General features: G+C 43.0%; 1 protein-coding gene across 1 annotated transcript in view; it reads right to left on the bottom strand.

Annotated features, from left to right (window-relative positions):
- Positions 1-14,292, bottom strand: part of DIAPH1 (diaphanous related formin 1) — a 172,089-nt gene that overhangs the window by 69,102 nt on the left and 88,695 nt on the right. The window contains 4 exon segments of the mRNA XM_029913745.1: positions 1-2; positions 4-123; positions 13,309-13,488; positions 13,690-13,754. The exon segment at positions 1-2 is cut by the window's left edge and continues 232 nt beyond it. Of these exon segments, the coding sequence (XP_029769605.1) occupies positions 1-2; positions 4-123; positions 13,309-13,488; positions 13,690-13,754 (367 nt within the window).

Raw genomic sequence — 14,292 nt, 5'->3', positions numbered from 1 at the left:
CGGGGGAGGCGGGACCATAGCCGCCCCAGGGAGCGGCGGGGGAGGCGAGGCAGATGCAGCTTTAGAAGAGATAGCAGCAATTTCCCTCTTAGTATCTTCAAGCTCCTTCGATAACTCAATGATCTGAAGAAAGAAGAGCAAAACAAGCAAAATTAGCAGAGTATCTAATTCCCAGCCCTGTAGGGCAGACAGGAGACCATATCTAAAACAATATCATACTTGTGGACTAGTAATTTTTTAAGGTCCTACTCTCTTCATCACAGGTCATTAGCATGAGAATTACTGGTACCCTGCTGAATGCTGTTATCTGTATGTTTTCTCCATATACTGTACCTTTGAGAGAGTGGATGTAAGTCCTCCTACAACCAGATGGATGCAGGAAAATGTAAATCTCATGTGATACCACTGTCCTCTAAGCAGGTTGCACTGCAGTAGCGAGCAGAATCGGGTCAGCTAACAGTGCAAGTTACAGTAAATAACAAATAAAAACGAATAGTAGAAACAAGTCTCAGAGAGACGGTCCTGAGTGATGTTATAATAATCGGGGTGGAGCAGGCCTACTCCAGTTGTGAGCTCAATTGCTGAAAAGTGGGTGAAAGTTGATAAAACATTACAATAACCTATAACAATTAATGTTGATAGAGCAACGTACAAAAAGGAGACAAAGTCTGGATTAGTTTTTAACATGGAGGGCTAGTGATAGGATGCAAGGACTGTGTTGATGTCATGAACTATAAACAAGAATGGAATCAGAAATTAACAGACCAAAATCGGTGTGTTAGAAATTAGGTCTAACTAGTGGACAAGAGTCCTGAGAACCTCAATAAAAAAAGCCATATTTCCCCCACCTTTTCCAACCTCTTCTCTCCTTTTTATGTCTGTCTGCTGAGAAAGTAAACACTATTGACGACAACAATTAACTCAAAATTCAGTGACAGAACTAAGCCTTTCTCCTCCATTAAGGAGGATTATTAGCCTCTCTCTGAAAAAGGGACTTTTGCTAAGTTTGAATTAAGTTTGTTTTGCATAACTACTCTAGTTAAATTTAAATGCTTTATGTTTTGTTTCTGATTATTTTTCTCTTGTGTATCCCAATCAAAAATCTTCCAAACCTTGGCATGAAGTTTCTAACATGTTTGTGATGGGACTAGGCAAGCTGAGGTCTCTGCCCTCAAAACCCCAAACCAAACCATGTATAACTGTTCAGTGTTTTACAGTGACAGAGTTGTGTCTTTGGGCCCTCTTATTCCATCGAAATTAACATAGTTAATTTTCAACCCAAGAGGAAGCAGGGCATGAGCACTAGGTTGGTGGAAGGAGATCTAGCATGCCAGAGAGGGACCTGAAGAAAACTAATTAACACATAAAAATAACCTTTGCTAACGCTCGTGTGTGTCAGGCCAGATGGGAAGACAAGAAGAATGCTCTGGGGTCTCAGGATTAGGACACTGGACTGGAACTCAGGAAATGCATGCTCTAGTCCAAGCTCTGTCACCAACAATGGGCAATTTAATGGTGTGACACTAAGCACCTCTATATTCACACCCTACACACTATTGTAATAATCTTTGTACAAAATAGGTCTTGGAAGATATCCTCTGAAAACTAATAACTTATTGATCATTAATATTCTTGCGTGATGTATGTATGCAGTGGGCATTAAGAGTTCTGAATATGTGCTGTAATTATAAATAACGTGTGTGTCAACCACGTTCATTGGGGGAGTTGTTAATCTGTTCTATTCTAAATGAAGAAATGTGTGTTTACCTCAATTTACATATAAGCAATAAACAGACCCAGCAAGCTAACAAGGGATGGAGGCAAACCTCACACTAACAAGTGGGGGAAAAGATAGCATGGAGTCTACACTCACCAGGAGAGAAGCAGCTTGGTCTCCTTTACTTTTCAGAAGGATTCATTTCAAAGGTTTACTTGTATATAAAGATGAGGGGGGGAGAGGGGGGGCTGAAGCTCATGTGATAAGCAACTGAATCAACTAATTGTACACAATATTACTGTATTATAAAAGTGTATAGAGTGAGGTTTTTTCCTCAAAGCTAATGACACACAGATTAATATTGTGAAATGTATGTATTAACACCATATAAAGAATTATGGATACTCCTTAATATTAGGCGGTACAGTCTGCCCAGACAGGAGGGAATGTCACAGCTACCTACCTGTCTCCTATGTAAATTCAGCATGGTGGAATCAGAAACAATGGAAGCCCCATTTCATAGAATCATAGGACTGGAAAGGACCTAAAGAGGTCACCTAGTCCAGTCCCCTGCACTCATGGCAGGAGTAAATACTATCTAGATCAGGGGTAGGGAACCTATGGCACGCGTGCCGAAGGCAGCACGCAAACTGATTTCCAGTGGCACTCACACTGTCCGGGTCCTGGCCACCGGTCCGGGGGGCTCTGCATTTTAATTTAATTTTAAATGAAGATTCTTAAACATTTTAAAAACCTTATTTACTTTACATACAACAATAGTTTAATTATATATTATAGACTTATAGAAAGAGACCTTCTAAAAATGTTAAAATGTATTACTGGCACGTGAAACTTTAAATCAGAGTGAATAAATGAAGACTCGGCACACCACTTCTGAAAGGTTGCCGACCTCTGATCTAGACCATCCCTGACAAGTGTTTGTCTCACCTCCTCTTAAAAATCTCCAATGATGGAGATTCCACAACCTCCCTGTGCAATTTATTCCAGGGTGCTTAACCACCCTGACAGTTAGGAAGTTTTTCCTAATGTCCAACCTAAACCTCCCTTGCTGCAATTTAAGCCCACTGCTTCTTGTCCTATCCTCATCAGTTAAGAACAACAATTTTTCTCCCTCCTCCTTGTAACAACCTTTTATGTACTTGAAAACTGTTATCATATTGCCTCTGAGTCTTCTCTTTTCCAGACTAAACAAACCCAATTTTTTCAATCTTCCCTCATAAGTCATGTTTTCTAGACCTTTAATTATTTTTGTTGTTGTTCTCTGGATTTTCTCCAATTTGTCCACATCTTTCCTGAAATGTGGCGACCAGAACTGGACACAATACTCCAGCTAAGGCCTAATCAGCGTGGAGTAGAGCGGAAGAATTACTTCTCATGTCTTGTTTACGACACTCCTGCTAATGCATCCCAGAATGATGTGTGCTTTTTTTGCAACAGTGTTACACTCTTGACTCATAGTTAGCTTGTGGTCCACTATGATCCCAGACCCTTTCTGCAGTACTCCTTCCTAGGCAATCCTTTCCCATTTACACAGCAATCATACAGGGAGATGGGAAGCGCACAGGAAGGGAAGAACAGCATGAGGTCATCCTGCCTGTGATGCTGTATGGAATATATGGAACACTTTATGATATTGTTGATACCAATATTATAAAATTGCAAGGAATCTGCCCAGATAGGCCACGTAAGGTGTCTGTGAAAATGTTATGATTTGCCAAGTATGATAATCTCGTTTATGCGTTTGTGTCACTTTTGTATTGTGAATTACAGATATGTATGGTATATCTATATTTCAAAACTCATGCTGTGTTTCTGGGTGACACCCCCAGACAGACTAGCATCAGCACTGCCTAGCCTGTTCGATGGCCCAACAAAGGTCATCACTGTACAACAAACCCATTGAAAAGCCAGGGACTACACCTTATGATTCAGCAAGGCATGTAAGGGCATGCCTATGGACAAAACTCTAAGGCTTTTCCATGTCCATGTGCTGTGAAGCTTGTATTTGGGACAAAGGAAGTACCAGCCATGTGGAAAAAGAAAATAAAAGGCAGCTGCATCATCTCCATTTTGTCTTCATTCCTGCTTCTTACCTCTGGAGTAACTTTTCTACAAACAAAGTTCTGAACGACCCATCCAAGCTGTGGATGTGTTCCAGAAGGACTTTCAAGCCAGCAAACTCACCAATACTGCTAGGGTTGCCGATCCTCCAGGATTGTCCTGGAGTCTCCAGAAATTTAAAGATTAATCTTTAATTAAAGATTATGTCATGTTTTAAAACCTCCAGGAAAATGTCCATCCACAACTGGCAACCCTCCATAATTCTAAGAACCTGATGTATGGACTTTGAAGTCTCTGTATGTATCTGAGTGCTTTATCATTTAACAACTCTCTTCTTGTTCTTTTTTCCTTACAATAAACCTTTAGTTGTAGACACTAAAGGATTGGCTGGCAGTGTGGTATTTTGGGTAAGATCCAAACAAATATTGACCTGATAACATGGCTGCCCCTTTGGGGTCAGAAGAACATTTTGTATATGTGAGCAGAGTTTTTTTAAATAACTTCTGACTGTACTGGACCTAGGTTTTGATTGGGAGCCAGAGAACTGGAATGCAATAAATGAGGCTGTGTGATTTCTTTTTTAGTTTCTTGATAACCAGTGTGGGGGAATCAGAAGTCCAGTTTGTGACTGGTTGGTGAATTTAATTTCAGTGGTAACCATCAGTTTGGGGAGGATCTGTTCTCCCTTTTGCAGCCTGCCCTGACCTTGGCATTTCCAGTGAGGCCTGCCCCAGGCACCCTCCAGGCCACACTGCCTCTTGAAACAAGTTAACTGGACTTTAAGCAAGGACAGAAGCCATCTTTGGCATTCACCACTAGACATACACAAGAGGCCAGAGCTCTTGCAAGCTGAGAAAGATGGGTCCTTCAACCAAAACAGGGGGGAGGGGGGTTAAGTCAAGTCTCTGGAGCTGAAATACAGGTGATAAACATGCTTAGGTAAAGATCTTTCACCTAAGACAAGGGAAGCTGGCACTTTGTACTTTTGTAAAAGGTCCTGACTGAAGGAAAATCAGCCTTGGCTGGGAAGAAGAATGAGAGAAACCATCTTGAACCAAGCCTGTATCTTGCTAGATTAAGTTTTAAACTTTTAGATGCGTGTTTTCACTTTTATTTGCCTTTAACCCTTTCTAACTTTATTCATTTTACTTAGCATCACTTAACCTATGTCCTATTGTTAATAAAGTTGTTTTATTTTACTATAAAACAACTCACTGCAGTGCTTAAAGGGAAGGGTGCAGTGGCCCCAGTTAAGTTAATAAGCTGTTATGTGTTTTTGTCTTTTTAAGAGGAATAAACAAATCATATTATTTCTCTGAACTGTCCAGGAGATGGCTGGACATTGCAGGGCACACGGTTTGGGGGAAATTCGGGACTGTGAGTGTGTTGGGGTCACCCTGCTGGTTGCAACCAAGGCTGGTGGAAGCCAGAGTGGGGCTGCAGACAGGTTGCTGGGGTCGGAGCTGCTGACCCAGGGATGTCTAGCACACAGACAATCAGGGTGTGACCTGCACATTGGTAGGCTGGTTGTGAGAGCCCAGGTTGGCAGCTACAACAGCAAAGCATTGTAAGGCACCAAGGTTACAGGTGATAACCTCCCACTGGTCTGTACTGTACCCTAATTGTGACACCCTGTGACAAAATAGCCACTTAATCATTTTGGTCCTCAGTTCCCTATCTGTAATATGAGGATGTGACACTGTACCTCAAAGTAGCACTCTGGAACCCCCATATTCACCACTGTCATATGATGATACGTTCTGTACAATGCATGCCTTATGAGGTATCATTTTAAAAGTCTTTATCTGTTGAACCTTAATATCCTGTTGAATTGTATGTACTATCATTGTATGTGAAATTATGAAGTATTGTTATATGTGTCACTGAAATATGTTGAGAGGTTGGGAGACAACCACAGCTGGCCTTTCAGTAATGACAAAGGGGCAATCATCATGGGCCAGTCAAGCATTAATGGCCCATCAAGAAGAATCCACTCTCGCGGGAGCTCCTTAGAGGGCACATACACAATGAGGACTAACCCCACAGTCACAGCAAGGATCTTTCTAGCAGCTGAAAGAAAGTATAAAAGTGACAAATCACTTGGCCTCTCTCCTCCCCCATCTCAACACCTGGAAGACAAAGACTCTGAACTGGGGAAATTGATCCCAGGCTGGGAAAGGAATCCAGCATGTGCATTGAGAACTGTGAGCTGCCTGCAACATCTAGTAGGGTGAGAGACTGCAATGATTCAAATCTTGCTCAGTCTGTAGAATTTAGACTGTAAATTCATTCTTATTTCTCATGTAATCAACTCTGATCGCTATGCCTGCTACTTATAGTCACTTAAAATCTATCTTTCTGTAGTTAACAAATCTGTTTTTATATTTTACCTAAAACAGTGTGGTTTTGGTTGAAGTGCTTGGGGAATCTCAGCTCAGATTACAAAGGCTGGTGCATGTCCACTTTTCTTTGTTGACATGATTAATGAGCTTGCACTGACCAAGGGAGTCTTGAGCAGTTGTAAAATGGCATATTTCTGGGGTGCAAGGATGGGAACTGGGGTGATTGGCTGGTGCCTCTATCAGTATGATTCATGAGTGGTTCAGGGAGCATTCATGCAATTTAGCTGGGTGTGGGGCGCCACATGCTGATGGCTGAGTGATCACAGCACCTGGAGGGGTTTGCGGATTGTCAATGGCATAGCTTTGTGAAAGACAGCCCAGGCTGGAGAGTTAAGGGGGCACAGCAATCCCACAGTTCCAGGCTGTACCCTGGGAATTCCGTTACAGAGGATAATACTTTCCTCCATTAGCATATGTGGGATGCTCAGGTTCTCTGGTGACAGAGAAATATAAAAAAGCCTTCAAAAATAGACAATGGAAATTTCAGCAGCCTCCAGCTCCACAGCAGACATATGAGAGGTAAAGAATAATACACTAACACCTGGCAGGATCACAGGGTGGAGCTGGTGCTCACGGAATTAACCTTAACAGAAGGTGGCTGCTGCCTCCATGCACCATAATTATCTTAGACATTAACCTTAGGAGATTCTTTATCTTTTTGCAGACTTGAAAAAAAGAATTGAACTGTTGAGGGCCTTCTGGAGCTACATGGAAAGAGGAAGCCACCTTGGGGAAGAAATAGGAAACTGCTTGATGGGCTGATGTAAACACAAGAAAAGACTCCAGAAAACCAGCTAATGAAGCTTCCCCACTCTCTTAGTGAAGGAGATGGCAAGTAGCAAGACAGTTTTCAAAGTAAAACACCTCTCTAAGACCTACTTTGTTGATTCAAAAGAAGCTCTTCAGCTGAGTGTGTGTTTAGCAACTGTTCCAAGTCCCACACCTATATTGGGAAGATGGGGGAACAGTGATGGTGCAGTGGAGAAAGGCGGAAGATGAATGGCTCCATTCACACCAAGACTAGGCTGCAACTCTCTGTTTGTTAGAGCATACGAAAGCTCCAGAGTATACTGCAAGCAAAGAAAAATAAATTCCTCCCTAGGAGGCGCCTGGCCAAGAACAAAAGATTTTTTGGAGGTGCGGAGAATCACCAGAGAAACAAAGGCCTTGGCTACACTTGGGGATTCACAGAGCTGCCGCGGCAGCGCTGTGAAGCGCGAGTGTAGTCGCGCCGCCAGCGCTGCGAGAGCTCTCTCGCAGCGCTGCAAGTACTCCACCTCTCCGAGGGGAATAGCTTGCAGCGCTGCGAGCGAGCGTGCAGCGCTGCAGACACTGATTACACTGGCGCTTTACAGCGCTGCGCTCGGGGGGGTGCGTTTTCACACCCCTGAGCACAGCAAGTTACAGCGCTGTACAGCGCCAGTGTAGCCAAGGCCAAAGGTGATAACCCAAAGTCTAGTTCAGCCAGCCATTGTCTGGAAGAGTGAAACCAGTGACCAGCTGTTCTATTTCTCACAATTCAGTGTTTTCCCTGCCTACATGTGGTGATGTGAGGGGTTATAACCACTGTGGGCCAATCCAGAGGGATGTTTTGGAAAGACCAGATGCTATTTGCTCTTCAAGTAATCTCTATTTGTTGAAACCTGCTACGCTCCAGTCTATATTCCTGTGAGATAAGAACACAAGAATGGATACACTGGATCAGACCAAAGGTCCATCTAGCCCAGTATCCAATCTTCTGATAGTGGGCCAGGCCAGATGCTTCAGAGGAAATTAACAGAACAGGGCAATTATCAGTGATTCATCCCATTGTCCACTCCCAGCATCTGGCTCTGAAAGGCTTAGGGACATCCAGAGCATGGGGTTGCGTCCCTGACCATCTTGGCTACTAGCCATTGATGGACCTCTCCTCCATGAATTTACCTAATTCTTTTTTGAACCCAGTTATAGTTTTGGCCGTCACAACATCCCCTGGCAATGAGTTCTACAGGTTGACTGCATTGTGTGAAGAAGTACCTCCTTATGTTTGTTTTAAACCTGCTGCCTATTAATTTCAGTGGGTGATCCCTGGTTCTCATGTTACGTGAAGGTGAAAATAACACTTCCTTATTCATCTTCTCCACACCATTCATAATTTTATAGACGTCTATCATATCCCCCTCCTTACTCATCTCTTTTCAAGCTGAACAGTCCCAGTCTTTTTAATCTTTCTTCACATGGAAGCTGTTCTAATACCCCTAATAATTTTTGTGGCCCTTCTTTGTACCTTTTCCCATTTCTAATATATCTTTTCTGAGATGGGGACACCAGAATTGCATGCAGTATTCAAGGTGTGGGCATGCCATGGATTTATATACTAGCATTATGATTTTACTGTCTTGTTATCTATCCTTTTCCTAACGGCACCTAGCATTCTGTTAGCTTTTTTGACTGCCACTGCACATTGAACAGATGTTTTCAGAGAACTATCCACAATGACTCCAAGATCTCTTTCTTGACTGGTAACCGCTAATTTAGACACCATCATTTTGTATGTATGACTGGGATTATATTTTCCAATGCACATTACTTTGCATTTATCAACATTGAATTTCATCTGCCCAGTCACCCATTTTTGTGAGATCTCTTTGTAACACTTCCCAGTCTGCTTTGGACTTAACTATCTTGAGTAATTTTGTATCATCTGCAAACTTTGCCACCTCACTGTTTACCCCTTTTTCCAAACCATTTCTGAATATGTTGAACAGCACTGGTCCCACTACAGATCCCTGGGGGACACTGCTATTTACCTCTCTCCATTCTGAAAACTGACCATTTATTCCTAGCCTTTATTTCCTGTCTTTTAACCAGTTACTTATCCATGAGACGACATTCCCTCTTATCTCATGACTGCTTACTTTGCTTAAGAGCCTTTGGTGAGGGATCTTGTCAAAGGCTTTCTGAAAGTCCAAGTACACTATATCCAGTGGATGACCCTGGTTTATATATTTGTTGACCTCCTCACAGAATTCTAATAGATTGGTGAACCTGGTGAGGCATGATTAACCTTTACAGAAGTCATGTTGATTCTTCCCCAAAAAATTATGTTCATCTGTTCTTTACTATAGTGTCAACCAACTTGCCTGGTACTGAAGTTAGGTTTACTGGCCTGTAATTGCCAGGATTGCCTCCGGAGCCTTTTTAAAAAATTGATGTCACATTAGCTATCCTACAGTCATCTGATACAGAGGCTTTTTTAAGTGACAGGTTATATACTACACTTAGTAGTTCTGCAATTTCATATTGAGTTCCTTCAGAACTCTTGGGTGGATACCATCTAGTCCTGTTTAATTTATCAATGCATTCCAAAACCTCTTTTATTGACACCACCACCTGGGACAGTTCCTCAGATTTGTCACATAAAAAGAAAGCCCCATGTGTGGGAATTCCCTCACATCCTCTGCAGTGAAGAATGATGCAAAGAATTCATTTAGCTTCTCCACAATGGACTTATCTTCCTTGAGTGTTCCTTTTGCACCTTTATCATTCAGGGGCTTGTTTGCTGTTACTTTTTAAGTCTTGCTAGTTGCTCTTCAAATTCTTTTTTGGCTTGCCTAATTATACTTTTACACTTGACTTGCCAGAGTTTATGGGTCCTTTCTATTTTCCTCAGTAGAATTTGACTTCCAATTTTTCAAGAATGCCTTTTTGCCTCTAATAGCATCTTTTGCTCTGTCATTTAGCCATAGTAGCATTTTTTTGTTCTCTATGTTTTTTAATTTGGGGTATGTATTTAATTTGAGCTTCTATCACACTGTTTTTAGAAAGTTTCCACGCAGCTTGCAGACATTTCACTCTTGTGACTGTTTGTTTTAATTTCTGTTTAGCTATCTACCTCATTTTTGTGTAGTTCCCCCCTTTTTGAAGTTAAATGCTAGTGCAGTGGGCTTCTTTGGTATCCCACCCAAAGGATGTTAAATTTGATAACATTATGGTTGTTATTACTGAGTGGTTCAGCTATATTCATTTCTTGGACCAGATCCTGTGTTCCACTTAGGACTAAATCAAGAATTGCCTCTCCCTTTTCGGGTTCCAGGACTAATCCAAGAAGCAGTCACTAATCGTGTCTAGAAATTTTCTCTCTGTATCCCATCCTGAGGTGACATATACACAGTTAATATAGGGATAGCAGAAATCTCCCATTATTACTAAGTTTTCTACTTTTGGAGCCTCTCTAATCTCCCAGAGTACTCCACAATCACCATCATGGTCAGGTGGCTGGTAGTATATTCCTACTGCTGTACTCTTATTATTCAAGCATGGAATTTCTGTGCAAAGAGATTCTATGGTACCATTTGTTTCATTTAAATTTTTTTACTATATTTGATTCGGTTTCCCCCCCCACTTATAGTGCTACTCCCCTACGAGCGTGACCTACTCTGTCATTCCTCTATTTTGTACCTTGGTATTACTGTGTCCCATTGATTATCATCATTCCACCAAGTTTCTGTGATGCCTATTATATCAATATCCTCATTTAATACCAGTTCACCCATCTTAGTATTTAAACGTTAGCCTTTGTATACAAACACTTACAAAATTTGTTACTATTTAGTTGTCTGCCTTCATGTGATGTAATTGAATGGGACTCTTTTTCATCTGTTTCTCTTCAGCTCCTACCTGTACTTTATCAAATTCTATCCTCTCCTCTTTATTAGGATATAGGAATCCCTGTTAATAGATCTTCCCCTATGGGATTTCTCTGTCTGAACCATGTGCGCCTCTGCACCTGTCAGCTTTTGCCCAGCCCTCAGTTTAAAAACTCCTCTACGACCTTTTTAATTTTCCATGCCAGCAATCTGGTTCCATTTTGATTTAGGTGGAGCCCATCCTTCCTGTATAGGCTCCTCCTTTCCCAAAATGTTCCCCAGTTCCTAATAAACCTAAATCCCTCCTCCCTTGCTTTAACCACGCATTGAGACCCTGCAGTTCTGCCTGTCTAACTGGCCCTGCGCATGGAACTGGAAGCATTTCAGAGAATGCAACCATGGAGATCCTGGTCTTTAATCTCTTACTTAGCAGCCTAAATTGGGTCACCAGGACCTCTCTCCTACTTTTCCCTATGTCACTGTCACCTGACCACCGGCTCCTCTCCAGCACTGGCATATAATCTGTCTAGATGTCTCGAGAGATCTGCAACCTTCATAGAATCATAGAATATCAAGATTAAAAGGGACCTCAGGAGGTCATCTAGTCCAACCCCCTGCTCAAAGCAGGACCAACCCTGGAGAGATTTTTGCCCCAGATCCCTAAATGGTCCCCTCAAGGATTGAACTCACAACCCTGGGTTTAGCAGGCCAATGCTCAAACCACTGAGCTATCCCTTCCCCCCCACTTTCCCACCAGGTAGGCAATTTATCATGTGGTTCTCCCAGTCATCACAAACCCAACTATCTATATTTGTAATGATCAAATCACCCATTACTATGATCTGTCTCTTCCTAATAGTTGGGGTTACCTCCCCTGGCGGGGTATCCTTAATGCGAGAGGCTACCACGACATCATCTGAAAGGAGGGTCCCAACTATGGGATTGAAAGCTTATGCCCAAATAAATCTGTTAGTCTTTAAGGTGCCACCAGACTCCTTGTTGTTTTTGTAGATACAGACTAACACGGCTACCCCCTGATACTTAACTATGGGATTGTTTCCCTCCACTCCAGTTTGCTGTTCTCCTTCCCCAAGACTTTCATCCTCCTCAACAGCGCAGAGGCTGTCAGACTGGAGGTGCAACCGCTCTACTGTGTCCAGGAAAGTCTCATCTATGTACACCTCTGTCTCACTTAGCTTCTCCAGTTCACCCACTCTGATCTCAAGAGCTGGTACTTGGTCTCTGAGGACCATGAACTGCTTGCACCAAGTGCACACATATGCCACCTGCCCAGAAGGCAGGTAATCATACATCCTGCATTCAGTGCAATAAACTGGATAGCCCCACCCTGCTGCTAGACTTCTGCCTGCATTATTTTTACTCCTGCTGCCCTTTTTTTTTTTTTTTTTTTTTTTTTATCTTTTTTTTTTTCATTTTTCCCCCCCCCGCCGCTCCTCCTCTCCCCTCTTTTTTTTTTCCCCCGCTTCTTTTTTTTTTTTTTTTTTTTTAAAGGGGTCAAATTTTCTGTAATATTTTAGGAAGACTATATGTGCTTCACTTTCCCTCTGTACTTTGCACTGCTACACCGTGGGACAAAAGGGTAAATTAAGTCTGCTCTCGGAGCAGAGTAGGACACATGAGGTGTGTATGCCACCTAGCTGTCTGGATGGAATGAATGGGTCATTAAAGCACTGGTTAAAACCGAACCAAATCAGAGAGACAATGGAAGTGCCAAATCTGAACACTTAACAGCTGCAAGCTTTGTCAGGAGGGGAATGTGAACACAGCGTGGCTCTGCCTGAACAAAGGACTGAGAGCTGATAGGAAGGGGAGAGAGTTGGATTTTTGAAGCAGCTCAACTGCTCTCACCTGGGATGGACAGAGAGAAAGAGATTGACCGGAATGGAGTCCATAGCAGCTTGGCTGGCTGATTGCTCTGGCTTGGCCAGATGGACTACGTCTTAACCTTTATTTCTCTATGCTAACTTAAGAACTTACAGTGCCATGACCCAGTTTACAAATAAAACCTACTCTGTTTTGAAAAGGCTGCCAAGTGTCCCTGCAAATACTTGCTGAGGTGAATGGGTCCCTGAAGAGTGTACAAGTCTCTGATCAGGAGTCTCTCTCAACTGGACTCGCTGAGCAGAGCTCACTATGTGAAGCAGGAGTGCTAGAGCCCAGAGGTTGAATCTTGGGGGTGTTGAGGCCATGTGGCCTACTCTGAAGGAAGAGTGAAACTCCTTGGGGGTATGCTACACAGAAGAGGTTTGTCCTAGGGACTGTTCAAAAGCTGGGAAGTAGTTCACATCCTGTGTATCCGTGACAATTCCCCCCCTTCCCGCCCCGCATATACCAGCCTGAATGTTTCCTCTGCCCAGTTGAAAGATAGAATTCTCCAGGGTGCTGCAGGCTGTTTAGCAAGATGGCAATGCTCTCCAAGGTACTATAGTCCATACCCCCAGCCCAGCTTGAACATTACCTGCTTGTTGTTCTTGGAGACTTCATCTTCTAAACTCTGCTTCTCTAGGGTAATTTGTTGTTTCTCCTTGTCCAGGAATTGCTTCTCTGCATCTAAATCCAGGAGTTTCTTTTCAAAGTCACTTTCCATCTTCTTCATTTCAACCTGAAGTTCCTGCCGTGCAGTCAGTTCTGAGTCCAGCTGCGGGACAACGTGCATTATGGGTTAGGACAGGGGTGGCTAACCTGTGGCTCTGGAGCCACATGCGGCTTTTCAGAAGTTAATATGCGGCTCCTTGTATAGGCACTGACTCTGGGGCTGGAGCTACAGGCACCAACTTTCCAATGTGCCGGGGAGTGCTCACTGCTCAACCCCTGGCTCTTCCCACCCCCAGCCAAACACCTTTTTCTCCAGCTCCACTGCTTTAGCCTCACTTTTCTCCACCTTCGTTTGATCAATCAAGTTATCTACAAAAAGGGAAAAAGGGAAAAACACAATTAGGCACACAATAGTGTCCAAAATTATTCCTTCTCCAATGCACATAACCCTTACATGCCCCTGCTAGAGACAGTCCTCCGACCCCCAATACCACTTTCCCCAGTGCAGTACTCAGTCCTGGCTGGAGCTTACCGCACACAACCTTGCAACACAATCTGTACAGCATCCTCTGCTGAAGACAGACCTTTCTTTTTACTCAGTCTGGCACATAAAACAAAAAACAATTATCTACTTGTCCTGTAACCATTGTTCTTCAAGATGTGGGTGCAGACATGTATTCCACTCAAGTGTGTGCGCACCAGAAAGCTTTCCTTAACAGTGCCTATCAGGGTGGCACTTGCACCCTCTGGCCCTCAAAGCCCCTCCCATGGTATTTAAAGGTGGTCCCACCATGACCTCCCTCAGTTCCTTTGCACCAGACTCTCAGATGGAGAGACTGATACAGAGGGGTCAGAGGGTGGGAATACACGTCTGCACCGATACCTCAAACAACAGTTACAGTACAGG

This window comes from Terrapene carolina, unplaced genomic scaffold, assembly GCF_002925995.2.
Source record: "Terrapene carolina triunguis isolate 2854851 unplaced genomic scaffold, T_m_triunguis-2.0 Scaffold838, whole genome shotgun sequence".
NCBI classification, from domain to species: Eukaryota; Metazoa; Chordata; order Testudines; family Emydidae; genus Terrapene; species Terrapene triunguis.
This window is presented reverse-complemented; position numbering and strand designations above follow the sequence as displayed.